This window comes from Pan troglodytes, chromosome 7 (genome assembly GCF_028858775.2).
Source record: "Pan troglodytes isolate AG18354 chromosome 7, NHGRI_mPanTro3-v2.0_pri, whole genome shotgun sequence".
NCBI classification, from domain to species: Eukaryota; Metazoa; Chordata; class Mammalia; order Primates; family Hominidae; genus Pan; species Pan troglodytes.
This window is the reverse complement of record NC_072405.2, coordinates 49,899,010-49,925,055: the sequence shown is the minus strand read 5'-3', so window position 1 is coordinate 49,925,055 and position 26,046 is coordinate 49,899,010. Positions and strand designations below refer to the sequence as shown.

The 26,046-nt window shown below is 46.8% G+C and overlaps 1 protein-coding gene across 10 annotated transcripts in view; it reads right to left on the bottom strand.

Annotated features, from left to right (window-relative positions):
• Window positions 1-1,074: 1,074 nt before the first annotated feature.
• GPAT4 (glycerol-3-phosphate acyltransferase 4) overlaps window positions 1,075-26,046 on the bottom strand; it is a 43,972-nt gene continuing 19,000 nt past the window's right edge. For 3 of the 10 annotated variants that reach the window (XM_001138888.7, XM_016959388.4, XM_054656668.2), the window contains exons 2-13: window positions 23,659-24,671; window positions 13,469-13,538; window positions 12,999-13,299; window positions 12,144-12,218; window positions 10,960-11,049; window positions 10,679-10,772; window positions 9,992-10,107; window positions 8,544-8,599; window positions 7,937-8,022; window positions 4,177-4,305; window positions 4,012-4,091; window positions 1,075-2,094 (exon numbers count right to left, since the gene is read on the bottom strand). In XM_001138888.7, the coding sequence (XP_001138888.1) occupies window positions 1,986-2,094; window positions 4,012-4,091; window positions 4,177-4,305; window positions 7,937-8,022; window positions 8,544-8,599; window positions 9,992-10,107; window positions 10,679-10,772; window positions 10,960-11,049; window positions 12,144-12,218; window positions 12,999-13,299; window positions 13,469-13,538; window positions 23,659-23,823 (1,371 nt within the window). In that variant the 5' untranslated portion in view covers window positions 23,824-24,671 and the 3' untranslated portion in view covers window positions 1,075-1,985. Of the gene's footprint in view, window positions 2,095-3,637; window positions 3,769-4,011; window positions 4,092-4,176; window positions 4,306-7,936; window positions 8,023-8,543; window positions 8,600-9,991; window positions 10,108-10,678; window positions 10,773-10,959; window positions 11,050-12,143; window positions 12,219-12,332; window positions 13,300-13,468; window positions 13,539-23,658; window positions 24,672-26,046 lie in introns of all 10 variants that reach the window. The other 7 variants (XM_063817050.1, XM_063817052.1, XR_001720156.4 and 4 more) reach the window with 6 other exon arrangements.

The window sequence follows — 26,046 nt, the reverse complement described above, 5'->3', positions numbered from 1 at the left end:
GATGAACTTTTTAAAAGAGAACCTGATCTTTTAAGACCAATTACTGATCCCTCCAGTTGGTTTACAAACACTGTAAACATCACCTATAAAAGCTGAAAATCACTTTTTATTCTTAAGCATTTTGTAAAACAGTTCCTAAGAGACTTATTAGTCATAACACTGACTTTATTTTTTCAGTCTTCATTTGAGAGCAAAAAGATTTCCCCCGGGCTGGCAACAGGGCAGGTGAGGATATGGGAGGCTCTCCCGGGGAGGTCACAGGTAGGTGCAGAGAAAAGGAGACTGCAGGGCCAACCCAGCAGGTCCCCACATGCAAAGTGGATCTGTCTGCAGCCCCAGGAGCACAGCTTCACTCCCACCCCCTCCCTGAACTGCAGGCCAGAGGGCGACCTTGGGGACGTGACACTCAGCACCACAGGCACAAAATCCTGAGAGGCGTCATGACTGTGCCACGAGGGAGCATGGGTCCCAAGTGAGGGCTGGTGGGGCATGAATGGGGAGCTGAGGAGCATGAAACTGGTGAAACCCCAGAACCCACAGGGGCTGCTTGGCCTTGGCTCTGCCTCCACTGTGACTGTACAGCAGGCACCAGTGGCCGACTCTTTTCCTGTGGTGCCTGCTCTGGCTGTGCAGAAGCCGCCATGCAGCACATGCCCTGCCCACCCTGCCCCCTGCAGCCCTCCCCCGTCTCCTGTTCCTCCCCTGCAGAAGCCACCATGCAGCACAGGCCCTGCCCCCACCCCCCGCCCCTCTGCAGCCCTCCCCGGGCCCTTGCTCCTCCCCCACCCTGGAGTTTACTCATTGCTTCCCCTAGGCCTCACATCAGCGACCCACACACACCCCCAATCTCTGGAGAAATCCACGTGTGTGCTGGAAATTCTAAATTAACCAAAGATCTGTAAGCATCTGAGACGAGCTGTTCACCTTCTGAGCTGCAGGGTTCCTCGCTCCAGCAGTCAGGTGGCTTCTCCGCAGCCCCAGGGCCATGCTCCCAGAAGAGAACGGGAATCCTCACGAGAAGCCTGCTACTCAGGGCCACAGCCAGGGGAGAAAGTAAAGGGAGAAGTCCTCCAGTTCATTCACCAGCCAGTTTTATTTACTCACAGGAACAAATCCAAAGCCCAGTGCAGCAGCTCTGAGCTCAGGCCTGCCCTGCCCCGTTTTGTGGGCCTGTACTTGAAACACTGAACGTGATGTGTCCTTCACTCACCCGCAGCACTTTAATCCCCACAACAGCCCTGTGAGGTAGGAATCACCACCATTCCCCCCGACTCATATTACAGATGGGGAAACCGAGACACACATTCAACAAAGCGCGCATCACATGGGGAGTTCAGGGTTAGCCTGAGTACGAACACACGTTCTCCCCATGGCCCAGTCAGCGGCCCACCTGGCCTCTTCCCCTCCCTTTAGTGACCCCATCAGCAGCAGCATAAAAATCTAACCCTTCATTTTGCTGAAAGCCCCTGCAGATGACAGTTTCCTTCCTATCATGTCTGCAGAGCTCCAAGGCTGGGGGCGATGTTGAGGCCGAAGCCAGCCACAGTGCCTCAGCTGTGCCTTTCCTGGAGAGCGGGTGGCCGCCCCCAGCACATCCCTGGCACACGGGCTTGCATAACAGACTCTTGTCCCGCCATCTCTAGCACAAGACCACGGCCACATCTCCCCAACCACTCAGCCCGCACAGCGTGCAAAGTGGGGAGTTCACTTTAATGGCATTCCTCCAACGACTTATTGTAAAAGAAACAAGGCATCTCGTCCTGGGTCGCGACACCCAGCAGCATCCGTTTAGACCACCAAGGGCAGGCTGCGCCGGGTGCACAGGGATCCCGCTGCGGCTCGGCGAAAGCCGGAGTCCTGGGATCCAGAGCAGCCCGGGGAGCCCTGGAGTCTGGAAAGGACACAGCAGTGGGGGTGGCGGCGGCAACTCCAGCTCTGAGCCCGTCGGCACTCCGCACGGTGGCCCCAGCCAGCTGGAGGCAGGCTCAGGAGCGGCTCCTGTCCTTGTGGTTCCCCACGATCATCTTGCTGTACAGCTTCTGCTGCTCCTCCTTGAACGTGTCCTTCACCTTCTCCCTCTTCAGGCCCCCATCCCTGGAGAGACAAAGGCTGGATGTAGTAACAGCCAAGAGGGCTCCCAGCCACCCTCACACCATGGGAGATGCACCATGCTGCCCAAACACCAAGAAAAACCTGCCAGAAACAGGGTACCCCGTGGCACTCTCACCAAGACAACCTCAGGGGATTTGGGGCTCTGGGATCCCAATATCCACCCTTTCTATCTCAAAAGGTCTACCCTTGCCCTGGGGTGAGAATTTACTACTCACATTCAAGGTACTTGATAACTGCTTAAACCTACCAAGGAGTTTACAATTCTTTCTACTCTAACATTCATCTTCAGCTCACAAAGGAAAAGGAGGAATTCTGGCATTACGGAAGGTAGACATGCTTTAAGAAATATCGACTCATAACGTATCTGTAAAATCTATCTGTAAAATGTCATTTGTTTAATTCAGACCCAGGGATACTCCGAACTCATGCAGAGAGCTAACACAAGGGGTAACGCGTGTTCTGACTTCTTCCATGCTCAAAAAAAAGAGTGCCGTCAGGAATGGAGGTTTACCTCCGGGGCTGCCTCTCAGAGTTCCAGCCTCACTGCCCCCGTGCCTCCCTGCAGCAGCCCCAAACCAACCCACCAGACTTGGGATTGTTTCGTTACAGTCCCATTGCCTCTTGCCTGCTGGCCCCCTCCGTGCCTACACTCTAGAATTACCACCACCTTCAACAACTTATAAAAATCCAAGCCCGCTTTCAGTCTCTCCGCTACACCCTTTAAAATCCATAGCAAAGGCATAGATTTTAAAAGCAGCCACTCTATCTTTGTTAAACTTCAGAGATGGGAACATGGGGCAGAAGTTAAACCTTCAAGCTCTAAAAGTCTGTGAGATGTGGGTTCAAAATCTAGCTCCAGTGCTAATGTTATGACTTTGGAAAAAAGTGATTTAACTTGAGTCTCAGTTTCTCATCTGCAAAATGGGAACACTGTTTACAGGGCTGTGGCTACTGTGAGGGAGAAAGAGACGATCACACAGGGCCCCAGCAGCTCAGTGACTGGCACACAGTGAGTGCACAATCCACACTAGCATTTTTTAAAAGGCCATCATCTGAGAGCCAATCTATTCCCTGAGACTCTACAGTTGGGTTTACAATGTGAATTTCTACCCTTTCTTTTCTCATAGATAATGCCCATCTAAGTCAAATGCTCTCCCCAGTTGACCCTTGGCTCTTAAACCTAAATGCCCCACAGAGTGGAAAACTTTCTCTGAACCAGCATTGACCCCTGTCAGTCTCCTACTGTTTGGGATAAAACTACCTCATACTCTAGTATAAGGGCTGGTCAAATGCAGCCCATGGGCCACATCCAGCTGATACCTGTTTTTGTAAATAAAGTTTTATTGGAACACAGCCATGCTCATTGGTTTATAGACTGTTTTCACACTACAATGGCAGAGATCATCAGTAGCTGCAACAGACACCATATGGCCTGCAAACCCTAAAATATTTACTGACTACAGAAAAAGTATGTCAATCCTGCTCTATTAGGTAACAAGCTGAATACACCAAACACAACCTTTACCTTTCTAAGAATCGTTCAATTTTGCCAGATACACTGGGACCTGGGAAAGTCCTCCTTCCTTCTTGAAGTTTTCAGATCAGTAGCAGGTCATGCCCACCCAGAGATGGGCACTGTCCAGGTGTCCTGGAAGACTGGTTCAAACCCCAGAAAGGTACACAGAATCAACTGCCTCAGTCCAGGCATCCCTGATCCAGGTTCCCCAAGGTCAAGGAAGCACAGGGCACTTCTGGGTTGGAATTCGGGGAGAGTCAAACTGCTCTCTCTAGAGCTGACAAGTTTAATTCTCCACACCAGGGGGAATGACATGTAAGTGAAGTCAATGACACAGCATCTGCTGCAGAAACTCAGCTGAAAAGGCCTGGCTCTAAACTTACCACAGCAGGTCCACAAGTCCTCCCTGCCTGGCAATGGCAGATTTCACCCTATTCGCAAACTGGACGGCATCTTCATCTGCCTGTAAGAAAGAACAAATGAGACCGCTCAGCCCCGGCTTGACGTTACACAGAGCAGGCGCAGACCTGCCTGGGGCGGGCACTCACCTCTCTAGTCATGGGAGGCAGGTACCACACGCTGCAGACAATGGCCCAGCTGGTCATCATTCGCAGCAGGTACGTCACCATCCCGTATTTGCTGCTGTTCCAGAAGGCATCGCCAAATTGAGGGTCATACTGAAAACAATGGAAAGCTGGAGGTAAGACATGAGTAGTTCTCACAACGTTTGCGAGTCCACAGTGACTGCTGTGAGTGACTCCACTGGGCCGTGATGGTACTGGGGTGCTGCTCCCTGACCTTGCATGAGTACTGTGGAAGCCCCTCTCCATGTGGCCGGTTCTGACTGTGAGCAACACTGATCTCCCCCGAGGAACCCGGCCTCTGCTACAGATCAGTAAGGAAGGCTCCCCTGAGAGCCTGCCTCAAGCAAATGTCTTCCCTCCTTGATTAGTTTCAGGTCTTACTCATAGGTATATAAAGTTTTCAAACATCTCCAAAACCAGGGAGAAAAGGATCATGCACTCCCATGTACCCATTCCCTGATTCAACCACCGCCAACGTTTCCCACTTGCTCCACCTGTCCCCTCTCAGCATCCTGTCATTCATCTAGTGTACCTCCCCCAAATAAAGATATTTTCTTACACAAACACCAACTTTTAAATATGATTTCTGGTGCCCAGACCAGGGAGGAAACTATTAGAAAGCTTCTACATTTACACTTCCAACAAAGTCAATCGTCTGTTCAGGAGGCGGCTCTGTGCTCACGCTGACAGCCCTGGGAGGTCTCAACCACACAGGCCTGCATCTACCATGAAGCAGGTATCAGATCCTTTCATTATTTCATTGGCATTTTGCAGAAAATGTGGCTGCAGCTGTGACCCACATTCTCACCAAACAAGTAGCTGGAGGGGCAGGTGAGCAGGGTAGGTAAGCTCTGGAGGAAGTTGCGCAAGGAGCAACAGGAGGACCTGGGTGCTTGAGAATGCCTGGACAAAGTGCCTGGTGCTGCCAGCGAATGTCTGAAGGGATCCTGTACACAAGGCAGTAGGCTGACCTTGTGCAAACACCCAGGACCAGAGTGGAAAAATAAAGGAGCCAGAATTTCAAGAGTTATGCCACACGGCCATGCTGCCAACAACATCAAAAATGCCCTTTGCCTGGGAAAGCCTGAGAAGGAGCCCAGGGCAGGGTCCTGCATGTGGGATGGGCTAGGGTTGAACTCTATGATCTTACAGGCCTTTCCAGCCTAAGTTTTATGATCCACAGTATAAAAACTGGACAATTTTGACAAGACTGTGGCCCTAACTACAAAAATGAAGATAATTTAGGCTTAATTATAGAAGCTAAGAAAATTAGATTTAACTACAGAAGACTTAATGTGTTATTATAATACCAACAGAAACAAGGGAAAATAATAAGTTTTTAAAACTAAGCAATGTGTATGATCAGAAAGTATTTTTTTAATTTTAATTTTATATATAATAATATACATTTTGAGACAAGAGTCTCACACTGTCGCCCAGGCTGGAGTGCTGTGGCGCTATCTCGGCTCACTGCAAGCTCCACCTCCCAGGTTCACGCCATTCTCCTGCCCCAGCCTCCCGAGTAGCTGGGGCTGTAGGCACCTGCCACTACGCCCGGCTAATTTTTTTGTATTTTTAGTAGAGACGGGGTTTCACCATATTGGCCAGGCTTGCCTCGAACTCCTGGCCTCAAGTGAGCCACCGGCCTCAGCCTCCCAAAGTGCTGGGATTACAGGCATGAGCCACTGCATCTGGTCATGTCGTTGTATTTTATAAAGCCTGATATGGACAGAAATTCTGATGTCACAAGAGTGTGAGAACCCTTTGTTTCGGGCTGATTCTCTATTCCACACTGGGCAGTGTGTGTGGACAGAGAAAAAAGGCAGAAGCTCAACACAGCGACACACTCCTCACATCAGGTCATGGCTGGATTCCGGTGGAAATATAAGAAGAGCCTTGAAATCGCTAAGGTTATCCAAGTTTGATTACCAATAAAGAGTTCACAAAAACCAGTAATCTGTAGACCAGATGTTCTTAGCCATACATGGGCTCTACTCTGTGGACTGAATGGAAATGTATCTAAAATTTATAAGCATTTTACTTTGGAGAGGAGCGGAAACTCCTCAGGGTTCGTGTTCTGACAGCAGCTAAGAGCCACTGCTTCAGAACTGTGGCCGCCACAGTGTGGTCCCAACTGGCACCATCAATGCCACCCAGAACACGTTAGAATGGAAAATCAGAAGGCCCAGCGGGGTGGCTCAGGCCTATAATCCCAGCACTTTGAGAGGCCAAGGCAGACGGATCACTTGAGTCCAGGAGTTCTAGATCAGTCTGAGCAACGCGGTGAAACTCTGTCTCTACAAAAATTAAAAAATTAGCCAGGTGTGGTGGTGTGCACCTGTAATCCCAGCTACTTGGGAGGCTGAGACACAAGAATCACCTAAATGTGGGAGGTCAAGGTTGCATGAGTCATGATTGTGCCACTGCACTCCAGCCTGGGTGACAGACTGAGACCCTGCCTCAAAAGAAAAAGAATAGGAAGTTCAGAAACCCTGGGTGTGGGGCCCAGCAATCTGCATTTAAACAATCCCTGCAGGCAATGCTGATGCAGCCTAAGTTCAAGAGCCGCTGTTCTGGAGGCAGCAGTAAGGGCTTCCATCCAGCATCACGGTCACACTGCAAAGCACCTGTCCTCGTTTTACCAGAATGCAGGATGCAGATGCCAGTCCCCACTCCCACACCCAAGGCAGACTCTGCTAACAGACTATGTTCCTCTTTCCTGCTGTTTCCAGACACAGCATCCTCAGGCTCTGGTGAGTCCTAGCCTGTCAATCAGAGTCCCCTGCAGGCAATATTCATCTGCCATCCCTGGCCTGGTCCTCTGCCTAAATGATGAACAGTGAGTGGCTGGTGAGCATCGGCCTCACCAGGAGCAACACCTCTCCAGTGGCACTGGCAAGGTGAAAAGAAAGTCAGAACCAACTCTACAGAATGCTCTGCAGACAACCCAGTCCCCTACAAAAGAAATTCTAAGTGTGAGCCTGACTCATATCTGCTCACCATTTTATCGAGCTCTCAGGCTGCAGCCTAAATACTTTAACCACACTGAGGATGGCCTGTGTTTTGTAGGTGTCATGATGTGAGGCCTGGTGGATGTGAAGAGGGTAAGAGCGGGGAGGAACAATGTGCAGATGACTAGCTAATCACATCCTATAGCTCTGGGTGTCTGAAGGGTTAGAGGAGCAGTTCCTAAAGGGTCGACGTAGACTAGATAAACTCCCAGGGTCCATCTCATTGTTAGGAGCTGCTGTAGGTCTAAAAGATGACACAACTAAAAGCAGTGAAGCTGTTTCTCCCACTGGGCTGGAGTAATGACCCCCCCATCCTCATGGCTCCCTCAAAATGCAAAAATCCAGCTTGAAACCACACCACTGTGCCCTGCAATCAGCCAGCTTTCCATGTGGAGGGGCCTACATTCCAGCTAGGTTTATGAAGCAAGGTAATAAGTGAAGGGCTTGCCATTTCCCGAATGGTGGCGGCAGCAGCATGCAGGCGGGAATCTGGCTGTCCCCCATTCCACACTCCCCAGGCCCTTCTAAGGGGTGCTGAGCACTCACCATCCTCCTCCGGCAGCACTTGACCCACGTCAACCCAGCCCCACGCCACTCTGCTGAGGGCATCAACCACAGACTGGTGACCCCAGCTCCTTCCTCTACCTCCTCCTGCTGCACCCCACTCACAGCAGCTCCAGTAATGACAGTGTGTACCATCGGAGGTCTTGTACCTTGATAGCAACAGGGTAAACTGTGGCTCCAATTTCAAAACTTCCCTTTTTGAACATCATCACCGATGTATTATTGATGCAGGTTCCTAAAATGCAGGAGACAATAAAATGCTATTTCTGTTGGCCCTTTACCCCAGATATTAGGCGTTTCTTAAAGACTAAGTATAATAGTCAAAATTCTTCTAATGGTTCCTCCAGTAAGATACATCTGTCATCTCCCTAACTTAAAAACAAACACTTAACAGAGACAGGCAAGATGGTGCCTCTGATTCTCTTTCTACAGGACCACTTTCCCTGATTCATACACACAGCCTAGATAGAGCAGAGACGCGCAGTGGCCTTAGGAGGACACCATGAGCTCTGTGAGGAGCTGAAACATTACAGAAGAAATTCCTGCATTTGGGGAGTTCACACTATGGCATTCTTAGTTCAAATTCTGAACTTACCTGAGTTTTTAGTCCTACTTCCAACCTAAAGGGGACCTAACATTATTCAGTGAAAACAGATAACCCCAACAAGGGCTGAGGGCCTTGGTTCCCAGGAAACATCAGCATCACACTCCTGCACTCCCCACAGAAGCGCTTCGTGGCAACCAACCCCTTCTTACCTTCTGGGAAGATGAGGATAGGCAGCTTGCTTTTATCTTGCACATGTTCAGTCAGTCTTTCAAAGAAGAAAATAAAGGGTCAGACAACCTTATACACATCGTCAAAATATGTTTATAAATCACCTATTTATTTGTGACACTAGTTTCGATTTTTAAACCCATAATCTAATGCTCATCAAGAAAAAATGTATATGGATAGAGAAAAATCAGGTTACCATTTAATTCACAGAACTGTTCAATTCTGTGCAAACATCGGAGCACCAATGATGCCACTCAACCTGGGGGCCACCTGAAAGAGACACCTGCCACAAGGCCTGGGCATGGCCCCCTCAATAAACCTGTGTCACTAGACTATGTAACAGTTGTGAGGCTGGGCCCAGCCCTGCTGGCTCAATGCTCTGTCCCTGAGATGTAGCAAAGGGAGTTAGGGGAGAGTTCATCTGTCTCTATGGAAGATAATCTCAACTGTCTTTTCTTATGTGTTATTTTTTGAGACAGGGTCTCCCTGTGTTGCCCAGGCTGGAATGCGGTGGTGCAATCATAGCTCACTGCAGTCTCACCCTCCCTGGCTCAAGCGATCCTCCCACGTCAGCCTCCCAAGTAGCTGGGACTACAGAAGCGTACCACCACGCTCAGCTAATTTTTAAATTTTTTGTAGAGATGGGGGTCTCCCTATGTTGCCCAGGCTGGTCTCGAACTCCCGGGCTCTCAAAGCACTGGGATTACAGGCCTGAGCCACCATGTGTGGCTTGGTCTCAACTGTCTTGATGTCTCTGTCTGCTGCAAATCTCTTTGCATTACTTACAGCAGATTCACCTTCTTAAAGTTTGAAAACAGGGCAGTACTTTGTTCCACTGCCTTAGGTTTCTTTTTATTTGTGATAAATGAATTCATTTTGAGGTTTCAAATAGCAGTAAAAATTCGTATTTTGTTTATTATGATGGGTACAATGAATTAAAAAAAGGTTAAGAAACATTATTAACTTGGTAAATAATACTAGGGTTTCTATACTTTTTTTTTTTTAAGACAGAGTCTCATTCTATCGCCCAGGCTGGAATGCAATGGCGCGATCTCGGCTCACTGCAACCTCTGTCACCCTGGTTCAAACTATTCTCCTGCCTCGGTCTCCCTAGTAGCTGGGATTACAGATGCCCGTCAATAATTTTTGCATTTTTAGTATTTTGTATTTTCACCATGTTGGTCAGGCTAGTCTCAAACCCCTGACCTCAAGTGATCCGCCCACCTCGGCCTCCCAAACTGCTGGGATTACAGGCATGAGCCACCACACCTGGCCACTTTTAAAATTTCATGTTTTAAGAAAAAATTATTATGAAAGCAGTATAGGCTTATGATAGAAGGCACGTAACTGCACTGTGGAGGGATAACTACCCTGAAACCTTTTCAGCATTCTAACTGGCCAAGCAGAACAGCAGTGTTCTGTCCATTACCTCTTAGCCACCAGGTGGCGATCCTTCACTTCCGAGCGCTCAAACCAGACGTGTGGGCAGGCCTTCACCATGGCTCTCTGAATCACACCCATGAGTCCCCCGTGCACTTGACCCACCTAAGCGCAGGCACAGGACTCATTAGTAGTGAAGCCATCTTCACACGAATCTCCCCACTCTAGGAAGAACCACATCTCACAAAATAAGCAGTCCAACTTCTCACCTCTAACGCTTGCCGGCTGAAGGTTGCTCACTGCCAAGAAACCACTACCAAGACTCCCCAAATCTTAACCTTCTCCTTTTAATCAGTAATACTAGAAATAGGTAATTAAAAACATAACTGAAACCCCTAAGACAAAATACTAAAATACTAAAGTAGCGCAATTCCCTGTGTAAAACTGCCCCTCCCTGGGCAGATTCTCAGATGCCCTGGACACAGTCCTTGCCAGCAACTCCCTCTGCCCCTGCTGGTCTGCCTGACCGCCCTTGGCATCCTCTCCAGCCACACTCACCAATCACTCTGCCCAGGGTATCTCCTATCACAGTCCCACAGAGCCCCCACAGTGACAGTAAGGTGGGGGCCTGGCCCACACATAAAAGTGTTTATGTGAAGGGTCCAGGAGCCTCCTAGCCCTGACCACTCTAAAGCAGGAAGTCTTGCCTCAAGAACGCACCGGAAAGAGCTCTTACCATGGCATAATAGCCATCGCTGGCCAAGATGATCACATCGATCGGCGAGGTATGATTGGCCACACAGATGCCACCATTTCTTGGTCTGTTTTCCCTGGGTTTAAAATGTATGCAAAGCAACCAAAATTAGTGTGAAACAGTTCATGTAACACACCTCTCACCTCACACGCTTCATCTGCTCTAACTAAAAGCTCAGAAGTGTCTTCCCATTTGGCTAAGTATAGGTGGGTGGTGTTTCCTGCAGCGCCATCTCCCTTCCTATCAATACAAAGCGCTCTCACCTGTCATGGTAGGTGATGATGGCTGTCAACGCTCGCACGCAGATCCGGTAACACATTAAGTGAACATGTTTACTCATGAACTCCTTAAACCTGCAATAACAGGACAAGGATTCTGGGTTTTATTTTACATACAGGAAGACAGAAAGAGTTACTGACTTCAACAGCTCAGCAGTCCTTTATGACGGCAAAGTGCTTGTATAGACATCAGCACCTACAGGAAAGTCCTGTGATGATGCATGAGCACCTTTATGTTCACACATGAGGAAAGAAAGAGGAGACAGGGAGACTCACTTACATCCACCCAAATCAGTGGGTGGAGAATTCACAGCCTAGAATCCGGCATCTGCAGACCATAGGCGGGCTGAACTCTGTCCCCCCAGTCAACATCCAGAGGCAGGTCCAAGGCCAGAGGCCAACCTCCTCATCCGCCCAGGCAGAAGAAAGGTTTCTAAACCCCAGAACTTCCCAAAGGGAGCAAAATATTCTTCACACAAACAGACAAAACCTCCCTACATTTCAAACCATTTTAAAAACTGTATTGTCTCATCACTTTATCCACACAGTCAAATGCTCAAAACTAAACAACAAGCTGTAAAATCTGTTAACATCTGAGTCTCGGACTCTACATGTCTGTGGCTTCTCCCTTTTGTCTTCAAAATGGGAAGAATGTGAGGGCTGAAGGACAAAAAGAACAGTCATAGATCAAAATTTTAAAAAAGTAAAGACTACTGCTGATGCCGTTGTTGCCATTGGGTTGTTGTTATTATTTGAGATGGAGTCTCGCTCTGTTGCCTTGGCTGGAGTGCAGTGGTGTGATGTTGGCTCACTGCAACCTCTGCCCCCTGGATTCAAGGATTCTCCTGCCTCAGCTTCCCAAGCAGCTGGGATTACAGGCACCCGCCACCGCGCCTGGCTAACTTTTGTATTTTTAGTAGAGACAGGGTTTCGCCATGCTGGCCAGGCTGGTCTCAAACTCCTGACCTCAGGTGATCCACCCACCTCAGCCTCCCAAAGTGCTGGGATTACAGGCATGAGCCACCGTGCCCGGTCACCACTGGGTTATTTAATCCATCTAAAATTCCATGGCTTTGGTTGTGTCCAAAGAAGTGGCCTTGCCTTCGATATCTGAGCACCATTCCCAGAACTAACTGTCCTTCAGGCATGGACTGCCACACTCTACTCACCTCCCATTTGGCAAGTATCCCACCACAGTTGTGCCCACCACCAAAAGGCTAATCCCTGTGAAAGCCAGTGCTATCCTGTAAGAAGAAGAAAAGTTAGAGCACAGCCAGCAAATCCTTCTACCAAGTACAGAACTGAAGGTGTGAAAATCAAAGGGGGCATCACAAAAACCACCCCCAAGACCTGCTCACCTGGGACCTGGACCAGAGTTCACCTAGAAATGTAAGCAGGCCTATCAGAACCAGAGATCCTTTTGATTCCAGCTGACAGTGAGCCATGGGTCTGGCTCTCAGCTGCCTGCATCTCCTGAGGCCTCAGGCAGCTGGAAGGCTGGAAAACCCTAAGCTGGCCATTCTGCCACAGGGCTGCTCCCTGCTGCCCTCCCCTTCCCTTTGGCTGGAAACCCCGGTGGAAGCACAGCTTCCCTCTGAAGCAACAGGAGGTGGAGCTTGAAGGTATTAGCATCTGGCAAGGCACACTCAGAGCAGCACATGGTGCAGAGAAGCTGAAAGATCAATACTGCCTCTGTACCTGAGAGGCAAGCTTCAGGAAAGAATGAGCCATGTCCAGGAAGGAGTGGCAGAAAGCACACAATGTTCCCTGTCCCTGTGTTTGCTGTCATCTAGAGAAGCAAGCTGTCTTTAAGAAATTCAACTATTTCTGTCTGATATGCAGAGAATCCAAGGGCCTCTAAAGGAGAATCACCAGTGTAGCCCTCCAAAGAGTCACGCGGCCTGGCTAATGACAGTCATTCCCTCCTCCTTTCTAAAACGGGAATACACAGCAGAGCAGGCAGGTGGGCTGTGCACCACGTGGGGTGGCAGCAGCGAGCCCCACTCCCGCAGGCCCTGCCTCACCTGAGCGGCAGCAGAAAGCAGTACCGAATCAGCACTCCTAACCCCCACAGGACCGTGAGCCGAAGGCTGATGTACTGGAAGTTATAATTGGTTCTGCTCAGCAGGTTCCAGGACTCCAGTTCTTCTGCTGAGAATCTCTTTGTCACCTCATCATCCATAATGGTCTCCATTCCTTTCCGGCAAAAGTAGAAAATGTCAGAGAGCTCGAACTCTGGAGTGTTGTCCAGAGCCTTACTACTACCACTTCGACGAATCTCTTTGATCTCTTCTTCTAGTGAAGTGGGATCCTTTGCAATGATTCCTGCAAAAGAGTGTGTCCCTGTCAAGCAGCACGCTGGGGGAGAGCACGTGAGACATACTCAGAGCACACATCCTGCACTAATGCAGGGAAGAGCGTGTGTGGCACCAGAAGCACTGGGGAACACTGTTCAAATGGACCTCTCAGGACAAGGATCACACCCCCATCTTACCGTTGGTGTAGGGCTTGTAAAGCTGGTGGTTCTTCTCCTTGGCTCCTCGCTCCATTCTCAAGGTAGCCCACTGGGAGGGGAAGGAACAAGATACAAGAGCAAGAATGAGACCTGTTTTCAATCAGTGAACACCTCCATCTCTATTCTGTGAAAGCCTCAGTCCCAGTCACCTAAGACCGTAGCCAAGAAGCACATAGTCTAGAAGGAAACTCAAACCACCTCTCCCAGAGCAGCCCCTTCCTTGACAACTGGGACCAAGAGTTAAGTCACCTATAGCAAAACACTGGGAACTTCAAGAAGCTGGGGTGAGTTCCTCAGGCCTAGTTCCTCACTGCCTACGTCTCTCTGTCTCCGGGCTGTAGGGAGCTCACTTGCTGACAGCACAGACCTCACGATTCCTCCTGCACTGCCCCACGGCAGCTACTCAAAACAGCGAAGCCAGGTATCCTGTAAACTACTGCCTGCCACCAAATTACTCCAAGAAAGCAGCAATTTTCATTTTAAAGGAGACAAAGAGCTTAAGTAATACATATGTTTGGACTGTCCAGTAACAGGAGTAACATTTTAATGGGAGAATCCCACAACTTAACACTGAAAGGCCTGGGAGTGGCTTAATAGTGTTAAAGGAAAAAAAGAACACTATTAGGAGACCGAAAAAAAAAAACCCAGATTCAATTCCCAAGTTTACATTCACTAGCTGCGTTCATTAAGCAACCCATTCCAAGTCTCTGAATCTTCGTCTCTTTATCTGCAAAACAGGATTGATACTACCTCAAACTCCTACTTCACGGGATCGCTTAGGATAAAATGAAATCATGTATGGGACAAAACTGGGGAAATGCAAAGCACTCTGTCCTGATTATTACCGAAATAACACAGATTCTGGAAAAGACCTAGGAAAAAGACGCTTTTCCTAGAATCCCTCTTCATTAAAACTGGTTTCGCTGGTATAAGACAGCCAGGGGCTGGTTCTCTCCCACTATCAAATGAGAGGTGAAAACGTGGGTGCACTTATCCCCCCTTGGATATGGTATCACTAGAGAGAAAGCTATGTCATGTCCACAGTGAGTCAGAGAAACTGAACAGGCATTCAAAAGCCTCAACCTTCGGCTTCCACGGTTATGCACAGTGGGCACGAGCCCATCATCCCATGGCATGGGAAGATGCACGTGGCCCAGGGCACATGGTGCGGGTTCTGCTGGCAAAGCCCAAAGGGTCAGCAAGACTGCACCACGTGGTCCAGCAAAGCCGAATGCTGCACGCAAGTTTAATCAGTGATCTGACCTCATCTGGAAATCTCAAACCACACAGTCTAGAGAGGAAGGTGGCTCACAAAGTCACCACGCAAAGAAAGTTCAAAGGCAAGAAAACTCACATGACCCATTTTCTCTGTTTCAGATATTTGGCCATTGATGTCTTTTGGCTCTAAGCACAGATGAGCTTTCCTTTAAAAATGTTAATATAATACCTAAAATGGAGGAAGGTAAATCTCATCTGGTTTCCTGGAACTAGAGAAGAGGTGAAAAGGGGCAAGAGAGTTCACAACAATCCTGGCATGCAGAAACACAGGTCACTCAACCAGAATTTAGGGTTCTACATTTTGGCCAGGCTCTGTTTTGGCACTGCAAGAATAATCAGAAGAGAAAAACTTGGGGCCAGACGCAGTGGGGCTCATGCCTGTAATCCTAGCACTTTGCGAGGCCAAGGCAGAAAGATCGTTTGAGCCCAGGAGTTTGAGACCAGCCTGGGCAACATGGCAAAATCCCGTATCTAAAAAATACAAAAAAATTAGCTAGGCATAGTGACGTGTGCCTGTAGTCCCAGCTACTCCAGAGGCTGAGATGGGAGCCAGGGGACGTTGAGGCTGCAGTGAGCGGAGATTGCACCACTGCACTACAGCCTGGGAGATACAGCAAGACCCTGTCTCAAAAAAAAAAAAAAAAAAAGAGAGAAACTTGATTCTGTACTGACAATTCTGATACTCCATGAGACTGCAATAGGCAGAGAATATATGACATAAGGCCTCTCAGATGACAATTTCAGTCTGAGGATTGTTTCAATGTGCAAAATTCAAGATGCCTGCAGGCTCTGTGATCATGGGAAAGGGATCTGCTAATTGAGATTCTACATCTCCTAGTTCTGTGGCAGTTCAGTAATAAACATCCCTTTGGCCTCCTGCTTTTTAATTTCAGGAACATGACAAAACACGTCTGTGTTTAGGAAAAAATTGCCCCAAGTCACAAGGGCAGGGGAAAAGAGGAGAGGGCTGAACAGCCTGTTAAGAAATGGCTGATCAGGTGGCTGGGTGCAGTGGCTCACACCTGTAATCCCAGCAGTATGGGCAGGAGGATCATTTAAGCCCAGGAGTTTGAGAAATGGCTGATCAATGAACTGGACTCTTTCTGCCTGAAAGAAACCAAAATATTTCATCCTGAAATATACTTCTTTGACATATTTCAAGAGGACTGTTCAGAAGGACTGGAAATGCAAGAATAACGGAGAAACTGTCTTTTGTAGGAGGAATTTGCATCTGTAGAGGAGACAAAGTGAAGTAAACAACAGATGCAAATGGACTTTCTCTGAAGCAACTCCCTCCTTGTCCCAATCTAGAAAGAACTGAGAGTCAGACGCCTTTAAAGGTCTGAAAGAAACACTTAGCATCTACACTCTTGAAGGGCTGCTATCTGTGAGGTTTCATCTACACAAGACTACCTGTGCTAGCCAAGCCACCTCTTCTCTCCCTCTTGTTACCTACTGCCACCTGATTTACCGCCATAGCCTGTTTTTTGGCCATGCTCGGAGCCCCCACTGCTTCTGTAACCTCAAATGCTACAAAAGCATCAACCATCTAGCTATTTCTTTGAGATCTTTGTAAAACTCCTGTGCACATTAATAAATTTGTACGTCTTTTCTTTTATTAATCTGCTTTTGAGAGTTGATTTTTCAGTGAATCTTCAGAGGGCAAAGGGGATGCTTTCCCTTGGCCCCTACAAACCCTACTGGACCAAATCAAAGGGCCTCTGGGAAAACACTGCTTCTCTGCACTATACTCACACAGCACACTCCTGATACCAGATGTGTGAGGAATGCCCCCCCAAACCCAAACCAAGCAAATCTTCAGCAGGCACCAGCTGGGTGTCCTTTAATTCAATTGAATTCAATTCTGAGGCTATTGACCTGGAGTTGGTATCAGATTCCACAAGTTAAGAGTCAGTCCCACATGAGTGCCCCTACTTCAGATGCAAGTTGAAAGTCTCACATGACTCGTACTTCTGACTGACCAGCTATAAATCGGGGTTCCCACAACCCTTCTTCAGGTTCAATGTGCTGGAATGACTCCCAAGATTCAGGGCAATGGTTTACTTACATGTATAGCTTTATGATAAAGCACACACAGCTCAGGAAGCACCAGATGGAAGAGATGCATAGGGCAAGATACGGCAAGCCCTTGCCATCCTCCCAAGAGGATGCTCTCACCCAGCTGCCTCGTGGTTCATGCCCTGTCCTCTGCACTCCCTTATTCCCTATTGAATTGCTTCCCTCTTGCTTCCCTCTGATCCACCTGAACACATGCTGCCAGAGTCCAGCCACGTCACTTTCTTGTTCAAAAACCTTCAATGGGCTGGGTGCAGTGGATCATGCCTGTAATCCCAGAACTTTAGGAGGCTGAGGAGGGTGGATCACTTGAGGTCAGGAGTTTGAGACCAGCCTGGCCAACATGGCAAAACCCCATCTCTACTAACACTACAAAAATAGTCAGGTGTGGTGGCACAGGCCTGTAACCCCAACTACTCGGGGCTGAGGCAGGAGAATCACTTGAACCCAGGAGGCGAAGGTTGCAGTGAGCCAAGATTGCGCCACTGCACTCCAGCCTGGGCAACAGAGGGAGACTCTGTCTCAAAAAACAAACAAACAAACAAACAAACAAACAAAAAACAACCTTCAATGATTTCCCAATGCCTGAAGTTCAGTATTGTAACCCACCTCATTCCCTCCATGCGCCCAGTGTTTTTGCTCTACTGAACTATGTGCCATCTCTAAACAAGATTACCTTTTCACCTTTATCAACTGTGCTTCTAGAATGCTCTATCCTTTTCCCTTTTAGGATCCAGTTCAAATGTCAAATCTAAGAAATGTTACCTACTCAATTCCTGCAATCAGAATTCACCTCTGCCTGTGTATTTCAACTGGTATTTCAACTAATTCATTCTGAATTAGTTATAGATGCATATATTGTCTTTCCTACTAGACTACACAAACCTCAAGAGGCGGCAGCCAGAACTTACCCCTATGTGCATTTCAGCACAGTCTGAGAGAGTGCCTTCTACTTAGTAGGCAGTCACTAATTTAATTCATCAACTCCCAATATTTTTCTCCATCAAGGTCTCCTTATGGAAAAGTAGAGCCAAAATGACAAAACCTGGAGCTATTTCCTTTCGTCTTCCCCCTTAATTCCTGTCTGCTTCAGTCTGTCCTTTAACCTACTCAAGGCTATGTTAAAATCACACTCCTCATCGGGGGTAGGATGACCCCTTTCACTACAACCATGTGAAAGGAGTATTAATACTCCCACTCTCTAAATGAAGAAACACTGGAAAGTTCAATGCCTTTTTCAGAGCCAGTAATGAAAGCCCTGTGATTCAAGGTAACAGCTGCCTGACCCAACACAAATGCCCATTGCACACAATGCCACCACCACTAGTCTCTTCAGCTTCTCCACAACTGCCACTGGTTTCTGACTCTCCACCAACAAGTTCCACCTTGGAGTTTAACACAGATCACATCATAGCTGTCTCACCTTCTCTAATGTGACCTGATCAACTCCTTTCACATCATTTGTTCTCATCTTTCTCCTTTACATCCAGGCTTTCTTCTCTCCCCTCTTCCAGGTCATTTTCAACTCAGCTGAGGGTCAACTCCTGGGAATTCTACTCCTAGTAATACCATCACCACTGTGGAGGGGGTTCATGTGAAGCACAAACATTAAGCAAACACTAAAACCCTTCCAGTCCCATGCTGCTCTCTGCACACAAAGATCTTCTGTGACTCAGCATGAACAGGACCTGCACTGAGTTAGGGCTTCCAGGAAAGGGAATAGAAAAGATATTGATCCACCCATATCCTCTCCATGTTCCTCCTCCCTTGGCAGGTACACAAATACTTTCTCCTGGTTCCTTTATATAGGGAGAACTAGTCATGGGAAAGGAGCTGTAAGCCAGGGCTAGCTTAGGTCTGCCAAAAGCACAGGTGTATGTACTGCATGAACTATTAGGTATCCAGTTTTAATGATCTTTATGAAGATTATTTAGTAAAATGTGAAAATGGCTGATAAAATGCCAAAAGAAAATGTAGACACACAACAAGTAAACACTATTAATACAGCCATAAAATATAAATGTTTATTGCCAAAGACTGAAAGGAAGAAGGCAAAAAAAAAAAAAAAAAAAAATTAAAAGGTGTTACAAGTTGTGGGCCATGAATGAATGTTTAAAATTTTCTAATGTCTGTCTGGCTATCTTATTGCTATATTACAAGCCACCCCAAAACTACGTGAATACACCACTCATTCATTCATTCATTCATTCAGTGCAGCTGAGGACTGGAATCCTCAGAAGACTCATCCCTCCAGTGTGGGGTGGCTGGTGCTGGCCTTCAGGGCCTCACTGAGCTGGGAGCTGGGCTGCCTACACCTGGTTGGCTTCCTTACAACATGGTAGCTGGGGTCCAGGGGCAAGCAGCCTGAGAGACGGGCCAGATAGAAGCCCTACTGCATTTTCTAACCTAATCTCACATATCACAGCATCCTGCCCCCCCACATCCTCTGTGTCAGGAACAGTCACTGAGGTCCATACTTGGGACATCAGAATACCCTGGGGAGCTTTTAAAAAAATGCCTACCCAGATCAGTTAAAGCAGGTTCTGGGGCGCAAAAGTACTTTTTTTTTTTTTTTTTTTTTTGAGACGGAGTCTTGCTTTGTCACCCAGGCTGGAGTGCAGTGGCGGGATCTCTGTACACTGCAACCTCCACCTCCTGGGTTCAAGCGATTCTTCTGCTTCAGCCTCCCGAGTAGCTGGGATTACAGATGTGCGTCACTACGCCCGGCTAATTTTGTATTTTTAGTAGAGATGGAGTTTCACAATGTTGACCAGGCTGGTCTCGAACTCCCGACCTCAGGTGATCCACCTGCCTCGGCCTCCCAAAGTGCCGGGATTACAGGCATGAGCCACTGCGCCCAGCCCCAGAAGTATTTTTTAAAATGCCTCCCCAGGCGATTTAAATGCACTGACAGGAAGGAGAACAGCAAAATGAAGACGATCTCTGAACTTTCTTCCGGCTCTAAACTTATACCCATTATTCCAATTTAGGAAGCGGTGAAGAGGCTTAAAAAGGTAAAATAAAGGTCTCTCCTTGCTAGAGAATAAATGTTTATGTCCCCTCAAAATTCATGTTGAAACCTAAGCCCCAAGGTGATGGCATTTGGAGGTGGAGCCTCTGGGAGGTGATAAGGTCATGAAGGTGAAGCAGTCATGAATAGCACTAGTAGTATCCTTAAAAAAGGGACTTCAGAGGGCTCCCTCATCCCTCTGCTGCAGGAGGGCACAGAGAGAAGACAGATGTCTATGAACCAGGAAGCGGCCTCACCAGACACTGAATCTGCTGGTGCCTGGACATGGTTTTCCCAGCCTCCAGAAATGTAAAAACTAAATGTGTTTTTTAAGCCACCCAACCCATGGTAGTTCGTTATAGCAGCCTAAATAGACTAAGACACTCCTCAATTTTAAGAAAGGTACACACAAACACCCACAAGTGTTAGGTATATTTTAGACAGATACACAGATACTGACTTCCCAAGACCTGAAGCCCACTGGGCCAAGTTCAGCTGTACCTATGTGACCACTGAGAAGGCAGCATTCAGTTCCTACCTTCCATTCAGATTGACTCAGAGCAGTAACAGAGGGTGAAAAAAGACCAGCACTCGTCCGGAGCACCCCAGGCCCCTGCAGGAATACGCCAGTCCTTTCTGGCCCACGTGACTCAGTTTACAGCCAGGCTGTAATGGTCCACAAACAGGACAGGCCCCACAGGGCATCCACAACCCTTTTGGTGGCTGGCACACACCTCTAAGGAAGGAAGGAGTGCAAATCTAGTTTCTGAAATTCTAAATGTTGAGGTCACAAATATACATATGCTACTTCCATTACCGCTTCTAAATCACTGTGCCCCAGGCCAGGTGTGGTGGCTCACGCCTGTAATCCCAGCACCACTTTGGAAGACTGAGTCGGATGGATCAGTTGAGGCTAGGAGTTCAAGACCAGCCTGAGCAACATGGCGAAACCCTGTCTTTACTAAAAATACAAAAATTAGCCAGGTGTGGTGGCGCGCGCCTGTCATCCCAGCTACTTGGGTGGCTGAGGCAGGAGAATTGCTTGAACCCAGGAGGAGGAGGCTGCAGTGGGCCAAGATCATGCCACTGCACTCCAGCCTGGGCAAAAGAGCAAGACTCTGTCTCATAAATAAATACATACATACACCACTGTGGCCCAAACCAGTAATTTTCAAGATGTGGCTTCAAATAGTCTCTGTTGGTTCAAGACTGCAGGTCCTATAAATTGGCCCAAAGTACACATATGATGAATTTTCCATTGTATCATAATCTACATTAAAAGTCATAGGGATGTACATTTTAAATAATAGTCACAATACAAAGGATTTATTTGGCTATAAACTTTAAAGTATTAATTTTGGGGACATTTTCAAAATGGAGCAAGGAATATACATGGATTCTAGGCCTTCTGCCCTACCCAAAGTCATCCAAGTGAAATTTTAACTACTACAAGAGAACTCTAGGCTCATAACTCTTACTTCTACCTTTTAATAATTACAACTTCCATAGGTCCATGAATTAACCACGTGCTTACAAATGTAAATGAAAGCTAGACACTAGACACCACTCACTGTGTCCTAAGTTTATCAGCTTTTCTACTAATTCTATCCTGATAGATGTTTTTCATGGTGGTAAAAGGGCCCAGGTGTAAGTTATACCATCCGCAAGGATCCTGTGTGCTGCTCGAGGTTTTCTTGGACTAAAATATATGAAAATTACATTTCCTAATTAAAATAAATACATTAAAAAACAGCCAGTCCAAAGACTGACTAGATCACTACTCCTCAAATTTTAATATGCATCTGATTCACCTGTGCAGAGTCTAACTCAATAGGTCTGGGGTGGGTCTGCAATGGTCATTTCTAACCAGCTGCTTGGCGATGCTCATGCAGCTGCTCTCCAGATCGCTCTCTGAGTAGCAAGGACTCAGATACAGATAACCCCAAGTCCATCCTAAGCAATGCTCTAAGATTATATTCTTAAAAAACAGGTACTCAAACAAATGCATGTACACGCAGGTCCACAGCAGCACTATTCAAAATAGCCAGAGAAGGTAGAAACAGCCCATCCTTGTCCATCAATGGATGAAAGGATGAGCAAATTATGGTAGAGACATACAGTAAAATATAATTCAGCCCCTCACCCACAAACAGGCAGAACAGAAGTAGTGACACGTGCTACGATGCTGATGAACCTTGAAAACGTTATGCTGAGTGAAAGACGCCAGAACACAAAAGGGCATATTTGGTATGATTCCATTCACATGAAATATGCAGAATAGGTAAATTCAGAGGCAGAATGCAGACTGTGGTTGCCAGGGCTGGCGGAGGGAGGAATGGGGAGTGAATGCTTAATGAGTGTGGGGTTTCCTTTGGACTGATGAAAATGTTGTGAATTGGACAGAAAACAATGTGAATATAGTAAACGCTACTGAACTGTTCACTCTAAAATTATTAACTTTGTGTTGTCAATTTCCCCTTGGTTTTCTTAAGAAAACATTTAAATGTAAAAAAAAACACCATATGCTTATAGACATACTAAGTACCAAAAAAGAAAAAACCCAAGATTCAATGACAAACATAAAAAATATTTCACACTATAATGTAACATTTCACATAGCTCACTTAATCTGAGTCTTTTTCTTCATTGATAAAATGCAGATAAATAAAATGCAGGTTGATAAAATGCCCCATCTACCACAGAATTATAAGGAACCAAAGAAAAATGATAAAAGTTACTCTCAAAACCAGAAGATACAATATGGGCCAGGTATGGTGGCTCAGGCCTGTAATCCCAGCACTCTGGAAGGCTGAGGTGGACAGATCACTTGAGGGGTCAGGAGTTCGAGACCGGCCTGGACAACATGGTGAAACCCTATCTCTACTAAAAATACAAAAAAATAGCCGGGTGTGGTGGCATGGGCCTGTAGTCCCAGCTACTCAGGAGGCTGAAGCAGGTGAATTGCTTGAACCCGGGAGGCAGGGGTTGCAGTGAGCCGTGATTGCGCCACTGCATTCCAGCCTGGGCGACAGAGTGAGACTCTTGTCTCAAAAAAAAAGAAAAGAAAAGAAAAGAAAAAGATAAAATATGAACAATGCTGTATTATTTTTACTACTATAAGTGCACTTCTCAAATTATACATGAATCCCTAAAGATTTGGTGACTACTAAAAACAGACATTACAATGAAATCACCAAATCTGTGCAGAGGTATTTAAGTCTTGTGGGAGAGATCAACTTCCAAAAAACATCACTTCTCACCTATTTCCTTACAATGTGACCAGTTTGGTATAATTCAACGGTCAGGTAAGTTCTGACATATGTTCAGAAATGTATCCTTTGCCTCTATCTTTAAGAAAATAAAACAATTCAAATGCCCTTTTCTGTCCATTCTTTTAGTCTGAAATGCAAGGACCTACTTAGAATAAATGCCTGGAAGAGAAGAGGCTCTCCCATGCTTCTCAGTGAGGGAATATGCCTGCAGCAGCTTCGAGCTATGGCATCAGTTATGCAAGAAGAGACAGAGATTGGCAGTGCTTTTCTTTAATTCTAAGCCCCATTCTCTTTGAAATAAACAGGCAACATGTGGAGTCATGGTATAGGTCCCTCGGCTCGGCATAAATCAAACACACAAGTACCTTTCAAAGGTAGATGTTTAGTTATTCTTCTTACTCAAAAAGCCACTTCCCATTCTCCCAACTTTCTCCCTATCTAATAAAGAGATAATAGGCCTGTAAGAATAACTTTTTGCTAAATGCACTTCTACCCTCCTCTGTGAAGCAACCTTTTGTAACAGCATAACTTACCGCAAAGATTTTTAACAGAGTTTTCATGTAGAGTTTGCGGATACCAAAGGAGACTCCAAAAATGGCTGGCACTATGATGAAAACGAGAAGGAGGGTGAAGAGGACAGTCAGGGAGATGCCCAGAAGGTTGACAATCAGGCTATCAAAAGGCAGCAACAGGAACATGGTGGAAGATCCAGGCCAGGCCAGCACCTGCCTCCCTAAGAACAAATTGCAGCCTTCAGATGGTCCTTTCCGATGGCACAAGCCAGGGAAAGGAAGCAAGTTCCCGAAGAACAGCAAACCCCATTCCAAAGTCCACACCCTTCAACCGCCTGAAAAGAAGGCCTGGGAACAGAATGACAGAAAAACACGGCCACAGGAGGCAACTGCAAACGCCAGGTCTCCTCAGAACGGATGGACTCTAAAGATGACTGAAGCTAGATGGGTCTTCAGTAAAAGCATCCGAGTCCAGATAGAGTTTCTGTGCAAGTGAGCAGTGAGGACGGGGGCTCTGCTCTGCTGTCCTGATGCTGCTTCCAGAGGTTTTACATGGTTTTCCTGCCCAAGAGCATTCAACAGATAAATCTGTCCTGCAGATCTGTCACTACCAGAAGTACCAAGAAGAATTAAACTTGGTGCCAGAAAAATCCTGATAACTCCTGTGGAGGGGTAATCACTGGCACTTCACACAGAAGGCTTTTGACTTGAATATGTGGAAATTAAATAATTGTTTTACTTAAAATTCCTTCATAAGCCGAGAACCATGTTCATGGTAGAGAGTTCATATCTGGCCCCATCCTCCTCTGGCAAGGCTCCTGGTGCTCACAGCTTCCAGGATCCTCCTACCTGGAGAGCTACAGTCTTTGCCAGAAGGAAAGAGATGCTGGCACACAATGTCTCATACTGCGAGTGCTGAGTGTAACTCCAGATGCATCTGGCATTGGTTTCCTCTGGACACTCTTCTTCCGAAGGCACCCTTTCTTAGCAGTGACCTGGGTTCTTGGCAAACAGCTGCTTACATGCTACCAAAGCTGGGGGAGGGAAACAGAAACATTGTCAGTCACACAAATCAAGAGGAAAAATGTCAATATGCTGGGGGCCAGGCGGACTGTTTTAGGGTAAGCCTAAAACTGTCAGTGTGGTCAATGACTGCTTCTCAAGTCATCAAGGTCAAAGAGACCAGGCAGACCCAACAGGTGGCAGACATGAATGTGGGAGGGAAACATAGAGGTTTCACAGTTTTCAACCCAAATGATATGATCGGTGGTCAAACTTTCTGAATATAAAATACATGTATATAAGACACATTTAAAAGATAAAAAGCGTGTGCTATGGAAAGTACATCTCCTTCCTGTCCCCCAGGTACTCAGAGTGGTTCTGCACAGATGCCGCCAAAGGTTGTAACCACCTTTGTATTCTTCCCAAGACATTCTATGCTTAAACAAGGAAATCACAATGGTTCTCCGTCACCAATGGCCCCCAGGCCAGGCAACAACGACATATTATTCTTCACCTTGCTTTTTGTTTTTGTTTTTAGCTTAACACATCTTAGAAGAATGTCCCATCAATACACATAGAGCTCCTTCACTCTGCAGGTGCAAAGTTTTCAACTTAAGAATGTGCCACAACTTAGTTCACCAGTCTCCTAAGGCTAAACACTGATATTTTTACTTTTTTTTTTGTATAATGTTGTAACGAATAACCAGGTACATGCATGACTTAGTACACAAAATGTGCTTAGCAAATATATTTTCGGGGTAAATTCCTAGAAATGGAATTGCAGAGGAAAAGAAAATACACATTTTTAAATTTGCAAGACCTTGCCATATTTTCCACATAGAGATTAAACTCCTCCAGCCTCTCCCCACACTGGCCACTCATTGTGAAATTCCACTATTTCAAATATCTCACAAAAGTATTCCAATTTTACATCGCACATTCCAAATCCCTGAACTTGGGAGTATCCTATCAAGTCTCTCTGGCAAACATTTTGGCTTCACACTAATCACCTTCAGGCTATTCCAAACACTTAGAAGTACAAGAAATTGAACAAATGAACAAGTACTGACTTCGCCTTAAAATCTGCGCAATGTTTTAAGGGAGGAGACCACCCTTCATATTGTCTTATGCCCAATTTCTGCCTCCAAAGAAAGAAGAAATAAAATCTAAAAGGCAGAAATGGAATCCACAGGCAGATAGCCCAGCATCGTGCCATGGGCCTGGTAGTTAAAAATCAACCCCTGACCTAACTTTTTGTGTTATCTATAGATTTCAGACACTGTATGGAAAAGCATCGTGAAAACCCCTGTCCTGTTCTGTTCCATTCTGATTACCGGTGCATGCAGCTCCCAGTCACGTACCCCCTGCTTGCTCAATCGATCATGACCCTCTCATGCGGACCCCCTT